Here is an 18,199-nt window from a genome sequence, read left to right on the forward strand (position 1 = left end):
CTTTTGTTTTTAACATCTTTAATAAAAACGGTTTCTCCAATCACAATTTTAACACTATTTGGGGTCGAACAGCCAAAAACAAGCCCTTGTGCAACAGATTTACACTCATTAACCTCAATTCTTTTATACAAATTAGTGTACATACCTTTACAAGTATAGCATTCTTTCAGTACATCAAGCTTGGTCATGGTCTTATTAAATGACTGAAAACATGAACAAGCCCTTTACAGTGTTTCCTAATCACTCATTCTCAGGTTTATATGTTCTTTGTACAGTATGCAGCACTTTTGTCTCCTAAAACCCACCCTGTATGAGAAATACAGGAGGTTTTTATTTTGGAAAAACTCTATCAACCACCCCTCTGTGTAAACTGTTAGTGTTCTTCATAGCTCTCCGAGAAATGAAGGAGTTTTTGGTTTGTTTTTTGCAACAGTAAGTATTCAAGCATATGACTAAGTCTTAGGTATAATACTCTTTAGCCACCAACAAAAGAGTTCTGTTTAGGGCGTAGGCCTGACATGTTATGTAACATGTTGAGGTGATGCTTCTCTATCAATTTAAACCTGGATCTATTTTTATAAATACTCAGAGCATCTGTAGATGCTTTACATTTTATTTAAACCACAAAAAACTCTTATTTTATTGTTTACAGGATTGATCTGTATTTACTTAATTCCTGTGATCAGGAACGTCGTTCAGTCCTCTCCTTGAATGGGTTATTATCTTCAGCCCTGAGATGTGACTCCACACCTTGATTAAAAGGTACTCTTGAGAGACTAAAGTTCAGCAAAGTTTGTTTTTTTAATCCAAACTCTATTGTGCTAGCGCGAGCATAACCGCATGCGTTTGATGAGCTCTTATTAATTTTTAACCTTTTATTTACTCTGCTGCTTGCTTTTCTATACAATGTACACTGTTCTTTTCTATCGGTAATACTCTCTGTGAACCCTTGGCACAATAAAACCGACAGACCATTTTTGGTTTCAAAATGAAAAGGCACACAGTTTCAGATGCACACTACATTGGAACTATACACTTGAGGTTGAATACATGCCAGTTTTCACCAGAAGGTACTTGTTTTTATTCTCTCTGCTGCAAGTCTGATGCATTTTCCCCCCATCTCCTCCAAGTCAGGAACGTCGTTCAGTCCTCTCCTTGAATGCAGTTAAAGAGGCTTAGTTTTAGGTGAATGTGCCCCAGCTTTTTTCTGTCTGCTGGAACATTAGCCCCTGCGATCTGAGTGCCAACACAATTGTTTTCCCCTCCGAGTCACCATACAAGGTAAAAGTGGGATTGAGTCTTGGCAAAAAGACACATTTCCAAGTCGCCGACTTTCATTTGTTTTCAGCGTTTTCTATAAAAAATCTTTTAGCTTTTATTACATCTTGCACTACATCCAGAGAAGGCCACAGTGTGGGGCTCTAGAGGCTCTTGGATGAGTAGGCGTTGGCACATAATGGCAAGTAGTCTCCATGTTAAAGGTTGCTGCTTCATTTTTGGTTATACCAGGTTATTCCCCATCTGTGAACAGAGCAATAGGAACAACAGTGAAATCACGAGCATCCATCTTTATACATCTAATTCAGTGAAGGTTAAATTTATTCAGTTTAGCCTAAATTTATGTAATTGACTTGATGTTTAAATAATAGTTTTCTGGAAAAAATGTTACACTTTTGTTGTATTTTTCTTTATAAACATCTCTTTAACACACACAAAACAAGAGTATGGTTCTTTTATTTTGATGAAACACAACATGTTTACTTTTTTTTTAAATCAATGCTGCTAACTGTTGATTACCTCAAAGCGGCTGTAGACTTTCTTCTCCTTCCTGAAGCTCTCTATCCTCCTCAGCAACCCCTCTCGCTCGTTGCTGTTGCTTTGAGGACGCAGAAATCGATTCTTTTTTGCAACGCTCTGGGTTTCTATCCCCTTCTCCGAAGCTGTTCCATCCAGGTTAGACCCCATTTCTTCTCGCTCCTGACGGTTCTTCTGGCTGTTGGCAGAGATTTGCCCCAAAATGACTTTTGTGTCGTCTCGCAAGTTACTGCTGTACAAAAGTGAGCTTCCGGGCGACTGGTACCTTGACGAGACTGATGTTCCAGTCGATGTTTTATGATTTGTGGACAAGTGATCAGCAACAGTGGACTTTGTATTTTTATCCAATGTCTGTGTTTTGCTGGGATCCTCATTTACCTCTGTACTTGTGCTTGTGGCCTTGTCTCCTGAGGGCTTCTTTTCTTTGTCTTTGGGTCCTAGCAATCCTTTTAATCTCTGCGTTTGCTTCTTTAGAAAGTCAAGAGGCTTACCTTCACTCTTGCCCTCACCGATCGTGTTAATGGATGCATTAGACCCCATTACTTTTCGAAGTCCTTCTTTAGAGTCTTCACGGGACAGAGTTGAAGAACTGTGAGAGCGGCTTTTCTTCATTTCACTCTTTTCAGCATCTGTTGCATCTGTGATTAGAATCTCTTCTCCAGAGGAGATGCGACGTGGATTCAGGCCTTTATTCTGGAATGAGTCCTTCCTGAAGAGCTTTGGTGAAGGAAGAGGTTTAAAAGACTTGAGTGTGTCTTTCTTTTGACCCTCTGACACATTCTCTTCTTTCTGAGACTGCAAGGTCTCGGCGGACTTTAGCGAACTCACAAACGGCTTGGCCGTGATGATTGGTGGTTTTGATGAACTTATGGAGGGTCTGCGAGTGAGCTCTGCCAGTTTAGCAGAGATGTCCAGTTTCTTGGGAGCAGATTCTGTTGAAGTGACGGTTATAGTTGGTGTCTGTGGTGTCTGTGGAGCTGTCGCAGGTGTGGCAGGAGGTTTAGCTGACAGGTCTGGCTTCTTATCGGCAGCCTCAGGGGCTTTTGGCAACTGCTCCGTTTCCATTTTTGAAGCTTCTCTCTTCGCAGCAAAATCTTTAAAATACTGTTGTCGAACAGCAGGGTCATTTAGATCACTTGTCGGTGTAGGTTTCTCAACAGTCTGTGCTGTTTCTTTGTTTGTTTTCTGAGGTTCTTCTTCTGCTTTAATCTCTTCTTTTGTTTGCATCTTATTTTCTCCGAGCTGTTGTTCTTTGACTTTGTCTTCTTTCTCCTTTTCTTTCTCCTTGTTTCTCTCCTCAGCCTTCTTTCGCCAGTCATAAGGCTCACGAGAAAAAGACCTCCTTTTTTCTAGGATCTGAGCCACAATGGAGGAAGTGCGCACTGAATCCAGCTCCTCATCTTGTTCTGACGCTGGCTTTAGACCCAGGCTGCCGCTGTGAATCTCTCCCTTCGAGGATGCAAATATAAGCGAGGAACGCAGACGAGAGCTGCGCTGGAGAAGTGGGTTGACTCGGGAACGGAATGAGTCATTTCTGGAGAGAAAAGTGTCTGCTGTCTCTTTTACCTCCATAACTTCTTCTGCTTCTATTTGTCTTCCCTTCTCTTCTTCCTTTTCCCTCCTTGCCTCCCAGTTTGTTCTTTCAAACATAGGTGGTTTCATGGTGGTGCGTGAGGGAAGCAAGTCTTTGGCTGACAGTGGGGCAGGGTCATTCTTCCTCTCAGGTAATTGTGGCTTGCCAAAGCGCGGAACTGTGGTGCCCAGTCTGGGCTTGGAAGGAACAAGTGGTGGTTCCTTTATTCCATGGCGTGGAACTGAACTTTCAGTCACAGTTGGTTGCTGAGAAGGTGCGAGCTCATCAAAAGCATCAGAGCCAATGGGTTGAATCAAGCCTTCTTCTCCGCCGTCCTCACAGGTGCTTAAAAAAGAGTTGATTCTCCAATTCCTGAGGCCGTGCTTAACGCTTTCATCTTGCTCGTGCTCTTGATCAGACTGTTTCTGAAAGGGTTTCTTTACTGGTGGGTGGGGATTGGTCGGTGAGGTCTGGCAAGCATATGCCTGACCCATAGTTGGTCTCTTATGGGAGGAGCCTCCTCCGTATCTCCCAGCCAACGGAGGAGCAAAGTGATTCTCGGGTCCTCGTAAATCTTCAGATGACATGTAGTTGCCATAGTTTCCAGGTGGAGGTTCTAGATCAGAACGAAAGCTTGAGTTTGAGCGCTGGTCAATAGGGAGTTGTTGACCATAGCCTTGAAGTCTGTTGTAGTGTCCATGAGAAGATCCAGGTCCAGGTCCTTCACTATAGAATTGACTACTTTGAATCTGCTCCCTGGAAATACAAAACAGCATTTTTTTAACTTATTTTTACTAAAATGGGAAATTTAATGGTAAATTCAACAATTTTGGATAGCTTAAAATTGGATGAAAAAAATGAAATACCTGTGAAAATCAGTTTCATCCAGATCATTCATGACTCTGTTCTTCATGTATTGCTTTGAAGATGAGTAGTTTTCCTGTGTTCCTTCAGCATAGCTGTGCCTCTTCCAGGAGCTTGCATTCATCTCCATTTGCCTTGACACAATAGACCTTCCCTGTTCCAGGAACGTCTGCTGCATACGAAATTGCTGTTGGGAATATTTCCCGACCGTAACTCCTGCACCAGGATCAAAAGTTTGACGAAATGGGTCATTCCTCCGGAAGGGGGCTGCAGGGTTGCGTTCAGACTCGCCGTAAGGATAGGCTGAGGGAAGCTCAATCTGCCTCCGATAACCAGCTGGGTTACGCAAAGATTGTGTCCTCTTCAAACCAATCTGGGGGTTTAGGAAACTGCTTGTTTCTGGGATAGCAAGAGCTGCAGCAGATGGGTCGATGACCAGAGGCTCTGATTGGGCAAAGAGAATGCGAAACTCCTCATCAAACGTCGAGACAAGCTCCCCAAGGAAGAGATGGGCGATGCAGCGGTGGATCTTTTCATAGGACCACATGAAGCTAAGAAAATAAGCAACAAAAAATGGCTGTCAAATAGCTGTCATAGTACAGTAAAGGACAATATGACTAATCCAAGGCTCACCTGTAGTTTCCGCTTAGTACAGCTCTGCAGTCAGTCAAAATAAAGCGATCTTTCACCTGTCCTTTAAAGGATTTTCCAGTCCGGGAGTAATAGGTTATTCCTGGCACCGTCCTCACCCGCATCATCTACAAAACCAAAGTTTCAGCAGTCAGTTTACATTTTTAAACACTATGACAAGCGTCCTATTCGAAGTCAGAAAATGCATTTGTAACTCACATGAATTGCATCCAAGTTGACTTTGCAGTTGACGACCATGGACACAAAGTGATGGGCTTCCTGTTGGTCCAGCAAAATGTAAACAGGAACATGGCGAGCTGCGGCATCCAAGAGGTCAGCAAAAATGTCAACATCTGTAAACATGTCCATCACTACGGCAATAACCTGGACAAGAAAGACAAACGCAAGAATTTTATAAGATTACGGTCAACGACAGCAAATTATTATAAGGGTGAGGTATCACTGCCAAAATACCTAATTTGGTTTAATATAAAACTTTTGAAAATAATTTTCCCATAACTACTGATTTACAGAATTAAAAAATGAAACTTTTCTTTCTAAAATTAAAAAGGTTGTTTGTGCCAGAAATAAGTGCAAGAAATGGTGTTAAAGGAAGATCCATTCAAATAATTGATACTGCCTGAAAAGATGTTATTGTTATTTTTTATGTTATCTTTTTTTCTAAAAAAAAAAAAAAAGTTAAATTATCCCCATGAAATTGTATGTGCTAATGAGCAATAAAATGACCGATACCCAACTCAACCTATGTTCACACCGTTCACAATTAAGCGTTAAACTTGGTCAAACGTTCCAGGGACTCGGATTTAGTAGCAGCGTTTGGATGGTGTCTTTTTCAAAATATAGAAGTGCCAACCGTTTGAAAACTGATCATGGAGGAGACACGAATAATTGTGGTTTGCGCCCTGTGGGAATTATCATCAAGGCTGTCATGTATCAGAATACAGCTGTGAAAAAGGGACAAGATTTACACCACTTCAACATTTTGCACCTAGAAAACAATAGAAAAAGAAAAACAAGAAAAAGAAGCCCCCCCCTGCTTGTCCAATGTGAACACCATATGCTAAGCATGTGTTCAAGAACACATGACACGTGCCCAGTGTGAAAGTAGCATGAGATGCACTCACTTTTAGATCTTGACATTAATGTTCAGTAACACCTCTAACCAAGACGAAGTGCAAACTCCCTCTTTCACTAATACAGTGAAATGTATTAGTGACTACTCTATCGTCACCCGCATAGAGTATTATTATCTTTCGACCATTTTTTAGATTTTCTATATTTTATATTCCAAATGTATTTGAACACCTGTAGATCATCATAATATCATTGTGCATACAGTGACAATAAAAAAAATGTTGATTGTTTGAAATGATCGACTTGCTTGATTTTGACATCGCCTATTGCATATTTGCATATAACAACCCTTTCTTAAATGCAAACCAACTGGAAAGTATAGACATCTAAACTGTAGATAGAAAGACAGTAACAGAAGACACAAAAACATGGCCCAGTAACTGGTTTGACTGCTGTTTGAGTGTGTGGCATATACACTTCTATCAATTATATTTTTAATTTTAGCTCACAGCTAACCAGTTTTTCTGAAGGGGAGTGGTACCAACATCGCCTTTGGCAGTAAAAAAAAAAAAACGAACACACTGGCTTCCTTTTTCATTTTCACATTTTCCTACTTGAGATCCAATTTATTTAAGCAGATTTATATTTACGATAAAACTATCATTGGCGGTGAGGGATATTGACTTGATATTGTCTTTTATATAATATGGTTATAGGCCAGGGGTAACCAATTAAAATTTTATTGGGTCCAGTTTGAAAATCTCCTCAATGTCAAGGTCTACACTGTATATTTTGGGTTCATTTCAGTAATATTTATTTTTGTGTCCCCAGTGGGGAGAGTCTTGCCGGGGAGTAATTTAGTGTAGAACCACCACTGCTGGAGCACCATCTGTAGTGACTGAGATCTCCTTTTTTGAATCAACAGCCCTCTGTATTAGCATTTCCTTAATAGCATTGTATATGTCTTCTCTTTTTACGTGCATCCCAAGCGGCCTAACACCCAACAAGTCTTCAACAATCTCTTTGGTTTGTTTGTGAAAAACCCTCCCTTATACCAAAAGTAGGGCCTTATCTGTGACATCTGTGAACTTATCAATGGCCAATGAAGGCACTGCTAATATTTCAGATCTCCTGATTATGGAGGTGGCTGACATTGGGATTTGTTTAATTTGTCAGTGAGTTCATATTTTTGTTTATCCCTTCCAGGAGCGTCTCTGCAGTGGCACGCAGTATTCGACGCAGTATTCTTTATTAACAAATAACAGTAACAACTAACAACTACCTATCTAACTAATGAACTAACTATATAGGTGTTGTAGAATGACTGTGTATGTGTGTCAGCGCGCTGCATGTGTAATAGGAAGGAGCGCACACAAGTGTGTTGATTCTTCTGCAGCGGACCGCTCTTGAGCTGCACGCGAGCTTTCACCTGTGCTCTCTGGTACAGTCATCTTCTCAGAATATTATATATTGCCCAGTAATAAACGAGACTGGAGACACTTTGTCACCTTTCCGGTAGCCATGAAGCCTGACACCCATGAAGAACGCAGGGCAGGGCACTCAAGAACCCACGCAGCTTGTAATGGAAATGAATACAATGGAAATTAATAATTAGAACGCAGTAAATTTGTTGTATTTCCTTGCGAGACGGAAACTTTGTTGTAGAATGAGGATGTGTATGTGCTGCTGAAACCGCACGCGTGTGCATGTGTGTAAGAAGAGGGAGCACGCGCAGCGCAAGAAGGAGTGAGAGCCGTGCTCAGCGCAAGAGGTAAGAGGCGCGGTGCAGGGAGTGAAGGAGAACACTAATAAAAGGTTTCCCCCAGAAACCCTTGAAGTCTGAACACAGGACTAAAAGAATAAGTAAATTATCAGCAAAGAGGAAAGTGTTTAATGTGTTTATTATAGTTCCAATCACGCACCATATGCAGAACTTTAAAAAAAAAAAAAAGTTAAAAGAAAGAAAGTGCGGTGATGCCGTTATCGTCACACCCCTACAGGGAGATGAGATAGAGAAGGTGGAGGAGTAGAAGTATCTAGGGTCAACAGTCCAGAGTAATGGAGGGTGTGGAAAGGAAGTAAAGAAGCGAGTCCTGGCAGGCTGGAATAAGTTGAGAAAATTTCGGCTGTGATAGAAGAGTTTGAGCTCAAATGAAAGTAACGATATACAAAACTGTGGTGAGACCAGCCATGTCGTTACCCCTAAAGACAAATGCACTGAGGAAAAGACAGGAAGTAGAGCTGGAGGTAGCAGAGATGAAGATGCTGAGGTTCTCTTTGGGAGTGGCCAGGATAGATAGGATCAGGAATGAGTGCATCAGAGCACATGTGAGAGGTTTTGGAGATAAAGTCAGAGAGGTGACTGAGATGATTTGGACATGTCTAGAGGAGAGACCGTGAATATATTGGTAGAAGGATGCTGAGTCAAGAGCTGCCAAGAAAGAGATCTAGAGAAAGACCAAGGAGGAGATTTATGAATGCAGTGAACGAAGACATGAAGGTAGGTGGTGTTGGAATAGAAGATCCAAAAGACAGGGTTAGATGGAGGAAGCTGATTCGCTGTGACGACCCATGAAGGGAAAAGCTGAAAGTAAAAGAAGAAGAATTAAATAAATAAGACTTTTTACAACCAAACTATGTAAAGTTTAAAGAACTACGGATCCTCCAAAAATCTTCATAAACTTAAAAAAACAAGTATTTTAAATCATAAAGTAAAGCAGGAAAAGTGTTTTCTAAGCCTTAAATCCAGCCACTCAGGTGTCAAACAGAGAAAAGAAAAGTAGTATTACTAAATCTGTGTGCCTCATACTCTAAATGATGACTTATGCAAATAGTGATTCCATGGAAAAGCACTTTCTATGGAATAAGCAAACCGGTTAATTGTTTTTCTAAACGGTTTCTACAATTTTCCTAATAAAAATAATTATATAACTTGTTTTCATAATATCCTTCTCTCGTGTAAAACTGTTTTGTGAAAACCTGTCAGTCGCATGTGCTGCCTTAAGTAAAAGAAATACAAAAATTTGATTCTTATCTGCATCATCCACCCCTAAAGCCACTTTGATAACCGAGATAGTCAAAAATATTACAAGTGAAGCGTTTTCCATTTGAAAACATTTGATTACGCTTAGTAAATTACTTTTTGCTGAATTAGTCTTTATATTAGGTCTTCAGTTAATCAAAACTGAGTTGATTTTCATCAACTACAATGTCAAAAAATAAAATCAATAAATTTATTTCACTTTAACGCAATTTCTTGTATTTTTCAGGCAAAAAACAGCATTTGTTTTTAATTTTTAATTTAAAAACTACATATTTTCATATTTTTGTTAAATTTAAGATCAGTTCAAATATTAGGTAGTTTTTGTGTTACCAAACAAGTTTGGTTTTAGAATAGAACTTTGACAAGTAAATACATTTTAATTCAATCATTCTGAATCGGATCAAATTGCGAGCATGTGAGTTTTATTCAGTATTTTGGCAACTCCACCTCAGTCCGTTTTTTTTGTTATTTTTTTTTTAAGCAAAGCCAGTGTTTGTGCTTTAATGTGCAGTCTTGAAAATAATATAATGATTGTTTACATGGTGCGCATTCTTGATCAGCCTCCGAACTTGCTCCTTGATGCTCGGCATGTCAGGATCCGATGGGTTGACCAGAGTGGTGACCTCTGTGGGTCCAATGAAACTCTGCTGAGGTATCGGCCAGCCCAGGTCCAGCCCCGGCGCTGCCAGGTCAGACTGCATGGGCCAGTAGGTGTCTGAGGAGCCCTCATCTTGACCCGTCTCGCAATACATCAACTCTGGAACACCTGAGGTCTGGCCAGGCACCTGGAAGGTGGATCTGATGTACTCAATTTCTGGCTGAGCCAGGAAACCCACCACTTCAGCCGCATTGAGGAATTCATAGTAGCCCTAGAGACAAAAATAAAAACTGCTTAAATATATTTTCAGAAAGAAAAATGCACATACTGCGATGTGGGATATGATGATAACTACCTGAACATCTTTTTCTATCAGAGCATCAATGGCTAGTCGGTAGTCCTCTCTGTAGTGTGGGGGCAGGTAGTTTGGGTCCAGAGGATTATCACCAATGGATGAACTTTGGGACCGGTGTGGCATTGTTGCAGAATGTGACTACAAAGTCAAAGTTCTGGATTTACAAAAAGTTGACCCTGTGTAGAAAATAAAAGACAACAAAAGACCACCATCAGCATCAAGTCAGCACATCTGGAGCAGCAATTTTAAATGCATCATGGTTAATACTGCAGGCTTTTCCTTTTGTTGAACTCATTTAGCTTTTGTTAGTACGGCTACTGTAATAACACACCTCTCCTTGTCAGCGACAAACAATGCCAACAATTCACTAAAAAATCATCCCCCCTGGTATTCTCTGAGACTTTTTACTGATACATAGCAACACAATGACCACAAACCACTTACATTGTTTATAATATCTCAACTATGATCTAGCAGGTGTTAACAAGACTGATGGGATCTTACATGACGTTTAGGATTCAGAAACGCTTTTATTTGTCAAATAATATGACGGAATTATTACAATAGCCCTGAGGACGGTGCCAAAAGTTCTCCTCCAGTTCAGCTTTTTTACACACAAAGTACTGTTTTTTAATAGTGGCATGAGTTCTGAAGAAGCCCCAAATCCGTTTCCCTACATGCACACAGATGCTGATATCCTTAAGCCACAAAACAGAGAATAAGTATGTTTTCATCAAGTCCTATTAATCCCCACCTGACTGTTGTAAATGTACAGTAACATAGATGCAGTACACCTTTATTCATTAATTCAACTAGAATCACAATACATAAATAGAATTTGATGAACAAATGTAACTTTATTATTAGTTGTTTTTCCAGTAAAAACATGTCATATAGTGAGAAATCAAGAAGAGACATGAAGAGAGACATTGCAGACAATTTGTGAAAGAGGCTAATCTATTTCAGCCAGGAGTCAGCAACCCTTTTCCTTGTGGGCTGCCGCTACGGCTGTTGATTTTTACTTAGGTGGCGATCCGATTCAGTTCATGAATCAAGCACGGCAATTCACAGATCGAACCACGTTTCTTTTTAATATATGTCTTTACAGTTGCTATATCTTTGTCTTTTTACTGGATGTATGAAAATTTTAAATGATATGTATCACCATCATTCACACCTTATTTTAGAAAAAAAGATCAGAATGAACAAAATTGATACAAACACAAAGATTTAGATAACAAGAAATGGTGTCTGTCAGTTGTTTTTTTCGCGTTAACCTTCTGGTTAAGTTCAACAGTAACATGAATAACATAAAAACACGAATATAACTTTTGTTTTGGATAATTTAATAACACACCTGACACCTCACAGTTTTTCTGTCCTCAAAGTTCTGCAACACTTTACGTTCTAAAGCATTGCACACCACTATGAGAAGCCGCTTTTCTCCGGAGAAGAATCAGCTGTTTTAGGGTGATTACGTAATCACTTCACCTCTGTGCAGCACGAGGCTGGTTGTCTGCACTTCAGAATGCGCTGAAATTACCTTAATTGTATCAACTGTTGAAGAGTTACAGTAACCCAAAAAAATGTAAACACGAGAACTAAAGCTCCAGTCAGTGTTAAAGCAACTTCGTTTTTTCAGACCTTATGTCAGTTAGCTAAACTTCAGTATCATTTTTTTCATTTACAAAATACACTCGCTAGTTTTACTTTGAAAATGAGAAGCTTCATCAACACTTTATTTTGAAGATGTGTTTTCTTCTGGCGGCAGTAGCGCTGCACATCCAGCTTGTTATTAGTTTATAAACTCAAAATCCAACATTATTTTGAATTTTAGAGCAATAAATACATTGCTCCCTAATTGTATTTTTACTACACTCTACTATGTTTATAAAGATCATAAATCAGCTATCTTGGAGGTCACAAATATTCGAACTGGAATTTTCAGATGGCGAGTATCTGAGTACTCAGATACTTGTTACAGTCCTAGCTACCGCCCTGCTTGTTTTGCAGCTAACCCTGCTTTAGTAGATGCTGATTGGCTTATAAATGCTTATTGGGAAAAACCATATGTGAAATCTGTCACTGCAAGCCAACAGATCTCAAAGAGAATAAGAGTTTCGTTTTTGTATAAAAAGAGAAAGTAATGTTGTGACATAACTTCCATTTTGGAATATGTGTAGAAAAAGATAGCTTTTCTACGGAAACAAAGGCAAACTTGTAGTCCGGAAAATAAAAAGACTTTCAATGTGTAGTTTCTGTCATTTGCAAGATTTAGCTTGTAAATAACCAAAAAGTCGTCTTCCAGGAGGTCAGGGGGGTATTCCAGAAGGCATGTTTAAACTACCTTGAATTTAAGCCTGAACTCTGGCTGAAATCCGCCTGAACTTACTTACTCTGGGTATGTCGGTTCCAAAAGACCGGATATGAGTTAGCGTAATTACGCTCAACTTGGTAACAGTTGCGCGTGCACGGCAAGTACATAAAGACATTTTCAATGGATCGCGATTTCCGGAATCACCATGGAAACGCGTGGAGAAAAAAAGAGAGCGCTATACTCCAGTGAGACGCAGTCTGACATTTTAATGACGGTGTATGAAGATTATACGACCATCACAAAACTAATACGGCTGCATCAGCAAAAGAAAGTTTCTGCTTGGAGAAAAATAACGGCGAAATAAAATGCACGAGTTTCTGATCTCTTTTCCATATATATATATATATATATATATATAACTTATCCAACTTAAATGAATTACTTGAATTGGTAACGAGTAATTGAGTTAAATTTATTCAACCTAATTTCGTATGTCTATCCAACTCAATAATTGTTTTTACAACTTAAATTTACATATTTATCTGTCATATTACTCCAATTCAAATAAATGTTAATTTTCCATATCTTAATTTATTGTACTTCTTGAACTCTCATATGTCTAAGTTTGAGGCTGCAGATATACTCATTTTTATAACATTGAATGAAAAGAATGTGAATTTGCAATATGAAACATGTTTTCATTCTTCATGAATCTGTCTTTAACTTCAATTCTAGTAAGATTCTTCTGAACTACGGGTGCTAGATAAACTCATAATTCTCTTTCTCCTTCTCACTCATGGTGCAGAAATAATTAAACATAACAGAATAAAATAACTAGACAAAACACAGTAAAATAGCTAAATAATTAAACACACCCACCCAAATCCGTTCAGATAGGCAAAGGGAATGGTATCCCACAATTCCTTGGGCTGCCAATCTAACAGCAGCACCAAAGTTACACCTACTTAATTGAATTAATTTGAATGAAAGTAAAATAACTGTCTGATAACTACGTGTAATTTTTAGGTTGACTGAACTCAAAAAATGATTTATCTTCACTGAAGCAAATAATTGGGTTAAATGAATGTAAAAAGTTTATCTTTCCAACATCCATATGTGGTCTTATCACCCTCTCACGGTGGAAAAAGTATTATCTGAGCTTCTTCATCCACTAAATCATCTTCAAATGGACACGCCATGCTGCTTCACCTCCCTGAAAACACACTAACCTTCAACTAAACCTGCTCCAGACCAGGTTGTGTTCAGAGCATGAGTTACAATGGGAACTAAGTATACCCTCACACCTCCATTTTTGGAACCGAAAGCTGAGGTTATCCACTTCCATAGCCTCAAACCTCACATAACCCCTTTTTTGGAATACCCCCCACCTTATTTATTGATAAACACTGGAGAATCAGTCATTCTGAGGAGATTTGGATCTACCAACCAATATACTCGTCATATTTTTAGCTATCTTCGAGATGTGTTGATGTAGATTCCTTAAACAGGGAGGTGTGTGATCATAGGAGGAAGTGTTACCGCGAAAATAAACTGATGTGGAAATATTTAGCTATTTAGTGAAAGGCTATGACAATTTACTAAATAGTCAGGGTGTGTTGTGTGTTGAAGCCTGCTGCCAGGTTATGTTGGTGTTGTAAAGTGTGGTGCATTCTGGGTAAAATTTTAGAAACACTGGAGGTTGATGGTGGCAAAGAGAGCAAAGTCCTAAGCCACAATCGGTGGAGAAGCCCAGTATTTTAGTCAGCGTTCCTCTGAGTCATTCTAGCCAGGCGGGACTTAAAGATGAACTTGCAACACGCTGCCATGTGGTGATTCATCTGCAGGAAAATGGCTGACATCCTGTTTCCTGCAGCCTTTGAGCTATAGAAGGGCAGCCTTCATTTCATTCCAACAATCAAAACCCTAACAGATTCCATCTGTTCTAGTTTTGCTCATTACTAGTTTTTTTGCATCTGTTGTAAGCCAAACTTTGCTGACGCTGCAGTCTAGATAGAACACACCTGAGGACATGCAGGCACAAAGTCAGCGCTGTGCACCTGTCTGTGCTTGTCTTACCGCCTAAACCTCAGACAAACATTTGAAGCATGTGAATCAAGAAATCTGCCTAAAGCAGCATCTCGAAGAGAGGGAAAAAAAAAGTAAAAAGGAGAAAATTCAAGATATTCAACTTAAAAAACGTCAAAAAGTGCATAGTTAGAAATATTTAACTTTAGGGAACATTTTGAAGTGCAATTATGGGACATCTTCATGAGCCTTCAGTGTCGCCATTGACACAGAGAGCCATGATTCTGGAGAATCAGTTTTAATGGAAGAATGTGGATACTGGCTACTCAGAACAGTAGTGACCAGCAGAACGAGTTTTACTGTTTACAAAAGAAGTCAGCCCGACTAGTTTTATTGGTCCAAAGGCTCTTTCCATTGGAAACCACAGTCTGGACACTTGTAGCTTGGCTCTCCCATCTGAATTACCAAAACAGTTCCAGAGTCAGAGGGTCAACTAAACTTAAAGTACACCTCATTGGTGCTTGAAAAAAGATGCGTCATTTAGGAGTCAGTTTATAATCCATGAACTAAGTTAATTTAACAAAGCGGACTGTTACTAATCAGACACTCAAAGGTAGCTTTGCTTGTAGCTATGAATTTTACATGATGTTTGTTGGAAACCACTAAAAAACAGGAATGGTTTGTGCCAAGATCTTATCTTAGCCCCCCCCAAAAATGAGAGTACATACATTTAGAGGAGGCTTTTACATAATAAGATAGGGCTGCACGATATGAGGAAAACTCGCGATATGCGATATGGGTGATTAATATTGCGATAACGATATAATTCGCGGTATATAAACAAATAGCAAAACAACCAAAGACATAATTTCCATTTCACTGCAACAGTTTAAAAGTTATACTCCAACTGACCCTTGTCGACGTAGGAGGCAAACATCAAACATAAAAGGGCTCATCTGATTGGTCAACAAAGTAAACGGGTCCTTCCGATTGGTTAACTGTATAAGGGGATTTATTTCATTTGTTCAATATTTCAAGCTGCCATGAGTTTGTTTTAGCACATTTAAGGTAAACATTTATAGCGATTTTCGCCGTCTTTTGCGGTATGCATATTCCACAGCTTAATGTCGCGATAACGATAAATTTGCGGTATATTGTGCAGGCCTATAATAAGAGCAAATTCCTGTCTTTAGACGGCAGACATTATACTAAACTAGCAGGTATTTTAAGCAAACTAAGGAAGTAGAGAATATTTTTCTTTTGAATCAACTAAATCATGGTACAAATTTTTAGTTCCCATTTCTTTTCCAACATTTTCAATGAGGATTTGAACAATTAAAGTGGATCAAGGACCACATTATTGAAGCCTGTATTATATGTTGGGGTTTAAAAGGTTAGTGAAAAAGTAAACAAAACAATATTATTGTCAGTCCAAACTTCAGCATCACATCGAGCATTTAAAATAAAAATAAGTATGTGAACTAAATAAAAACGATTCACCAAAAAAGGCATTTTTTTTTCACTTTCTTGCAAGTTGATGGTACCAGATCTAACGTTTAAATCCACTTGAAGTTCAGCATTGAAGTGAAGTTATCTGGTGAAGTAATTCAAAATTACTTCAGGGAATAGAGCTCTTCACCTCTGACTCAGTGCATGGTGAGGTTGGCATATGAAAGCAGCATGACAAAGGCTCCTCCCCTCACCTGGCTGTAGAGTATGAAAACAATTTGACCGGTTTGTTGCTATAGCAACAAAATGAGAATTCAAAGTCACACACAATACCTGGCACCTCAGCCCACTTTCTGTTGTAAAGTTTACTGCGCAAGGACAAGCCTGCCTTAAATGGAACATAAGCATGCCAGGAGTGAAATCCTAAACGGACTCAGGACAGAATCAAACTCTCCAGTCAGACGCTGACATTTCTGCACAAATTTCAGACAATGCAAGTCTGCAAACTGCATTGGCCTAGATGTGTGGATATTTGCAACAAGCCCGAGGAAACACAAACAATTAAAAGTGTGCATCACACAGACACAACTGAACACACTTCACTAAACAAACAGCATAATTGATCCACCATTCCTTTTTTTTTTCTGTGGGATAGCTTGGTGTGAACAGAACAAGAGCAGAATACCTGAAAACAGGTTTGAAGCGATGAGTCAGTAATCTCCTGATGGTCCTGCCAGGACCTTCTCACAGCAACATCCACAACACAAGCTGAACTCGTCTCTCCGTGCATTATCACACCTCAATACAGCGCACGAACGAGATGATGGACAGCAGAGTGTCAGATGCATGCATTCGTGATGCCAACTGCACATCTGCAGCTCGAAAAACAGGTCTACTAGGCTCCCTGTTGGCTGTTCCAAAAAATCCTCCAGGCCTGCGGTCCAGTGGAGTGGAAAAAACTCTGCAGCGAAGCCATAAAAATAACTTTGTTCTTTCAACCTCACTTTCTCAAAAGGCTCTCTCATAATAAACTTCTGCAAGACATTTCAGAACAAATGCAGTCCAAGCAGGCGTTACAATGGGATGTAACGACTTCACATGATAATTCAAGAAGCGCACACAGGTTGACCACAGTAGCTCGCACTTCAAGTTCTCCTTCAAATTACAACCACGTGTGTGGAGTTTTCCAACAGTGACTCACTGAGTGAATCAACCCTAAAAGCTGTAAAAAGAACTGTAATTTGAGTTCAATCAAATTACCATCAGTGGCACTTTTTTTTTAGGACACCACATGTCCTTCAGTCTAATGCTGAGAGTCTTGGAATGCACTGAGAGGTCAGGTCACAGAAGTCGACAGTTTTGTTCTCTTTTTAGTTATTTCCCCAAAAGACAGTTTTCTTCTTTCCCTCTTTTGGGTGCAGTGGGCTTTAGTTGGCAGTAAACACAGTGCCTTTGTGTGCAGACTGTAATAACAACACTGTTCAGGCTTTTGCAGTGTACATCAGCACGACTTAATCCTCAGAGAAAACCTGCTATCCCACTTTCATTCAAGAGAAAAAAGATGTAAAATGTTACTGTTTAAAGCGTTATCTTAGTGAGCAGGAAGGAAAAAGGAAGAGAAAGTAAACATTTTGTTCCAAATGTCACTTTGCATCCCTAAAAATCCACTTCGTACCTCCTCACGTAGCAGCACAGCTTGTTCCCAGGTTTTACCTTTTGCAGAGTTTCGCTGTCCTGTGTGTGTGTATGGGGGGAAATAAACAGCCGACTTGAATGCAGTTCTCGTCCGTGTGTCACATTCCTCAAACGGGACAGGAGCTCCACCTAAACCCGCCCTCCCCGAAGCGGGTGCCCTCCACTGCCCGGCCTAAGCGCTCCCCTCGGCGGCGTTCGGTCCTCCGGGGCCTCCGCCGTAGACTCTCTGCGGTTTGTGAGGTGAAGCAGGAAGAAGCGGAGCGACCCCTGATAGGCAGGGCCGCTTCCACGAGGCTCCGCCCACAGCCGTTAGCTGAGGTGCGCGAGTTTATTGGTGCTTCTTTGTCTGTGAAGTTTTTCAAAAGTTCTCTCCTTAGACATCTATATTTAAATTAACAAAGTTACATCTGAATAAGTATCCTTTCGAAATACAAGTAACAAAGTACTGAAAAACAGTTTTTTTATTTGTAAAATAAAAATTATAAAATTAGGCTCGGAGAATAAAAACTAATGAAATATAATAATAACTATTTTCCGACATTTGAATAAACATTACTAGTTGAACATTAAGGTTTTCACTAAAACCCCATTATGTTTTTCCTACATTGAGGAAAAGTTTGGGGCAGTAAAACCATTGAGATACAATTTTACAAAAGTTCTTTAAGTAAATCTAATTCCGTAAATGCATCTTATTACTTCCCACCTCTACTTTTAGCTACTAGAGCAGTAATTTTGTTATA

The 18,199-nt window shown here is 39.6% G+C and overlaps 1 protein-coding gene across 5 annotated transcripts; it reads right to left on the reverse strand.

The window, feature by feature from the left end:
- Position 1: 1 nt before the first annotated feature.
- fam83hb (family with sequence similarity 83 member Hb) lies at positions 2 to 17,809 on the reverse strand. 5 transcript variants are annotated; one of them, XM_078955291.1, is made up of 9 exons: positions 17,478 to 17,809; positions 9,974 to 10,149; positions 9,560 to 9,889; positions 5,102 to 5,266; positions 4,886 to 5,010; positions 4,255 to 4,803; positions 2,081 to 4,144; positions 1,798 to 1,993; positions 2 to 1,521 (listed from the first exon to the last, which is right to left on the reverse strand). In XM_078955291.1, exons 2-9 carry the CDS (start codon positions 10,094 to 10,096, stop codon positions 1,501 to 1,503), a joined length of 3,573 nt encoding a protein of 1,190 aa, XP_078811417.1. In that variant the 5' UTR covers positions 10,097 to 10,149; positions 17,478 to 17,809; the 3' UTR covers positions 2 to 1,500. The 5 variants fall into 5 exon arrangements, with proteins under 5 accessions (XP_078811417.1, XP_023815931.1, XP_011479562.1 ...); XM_023960163.2 differs by having other exon boundaries at positions 17,440 to 17,761; XM_011481260.4 differs by having other exon boundaries at positions 1,798 to 4,144.
- Positions 17,810 to 18,199: the final 390 nt, after the last annotated feature.

Source organism: Oryzias latipes, chromosome 11 (assembly GCF_053564925.1).
Source record: "Oryzias latipes strain Hd-rR chromosome 11, Olatipes_Hd-rR_3.1".
Classification (NCBI taxonomy): domain Eukaryota; kingdom Metazoa; phylum Chordata; class Actinopteri; order Beloniformes; family Adrianichthyidae; genus Oryzias; species Oryzias latipes.

What these genes read in the sequence shown, in the direction of transcription:
- fam83hb (XM_011481260.4), bottom strand. Translation starts at nt 10,096, where the DNA reads ATGCCACACCGGTCCCAAAGTTCATCCATTGGTGATAATCCTCTGGAC. An exon ending in TGATAGAAAAAGATGTTCAG is followed by an intron (nt 9,890 to 9,973) that starts GTAGTTATCATC and finishes TTTTGTCTCTAG; the next exon opens with GGCTACTATGAATTCCTCAA. An exon ending in TGATCAAGAATGCGCACCAT is followed by an intron (nt 5,267 to 9,559) that starts GTAAACAATCAT and finishes TTTCTTGTCCAG; the next exon opens with GTTATTGCCGTAGTGATGGA.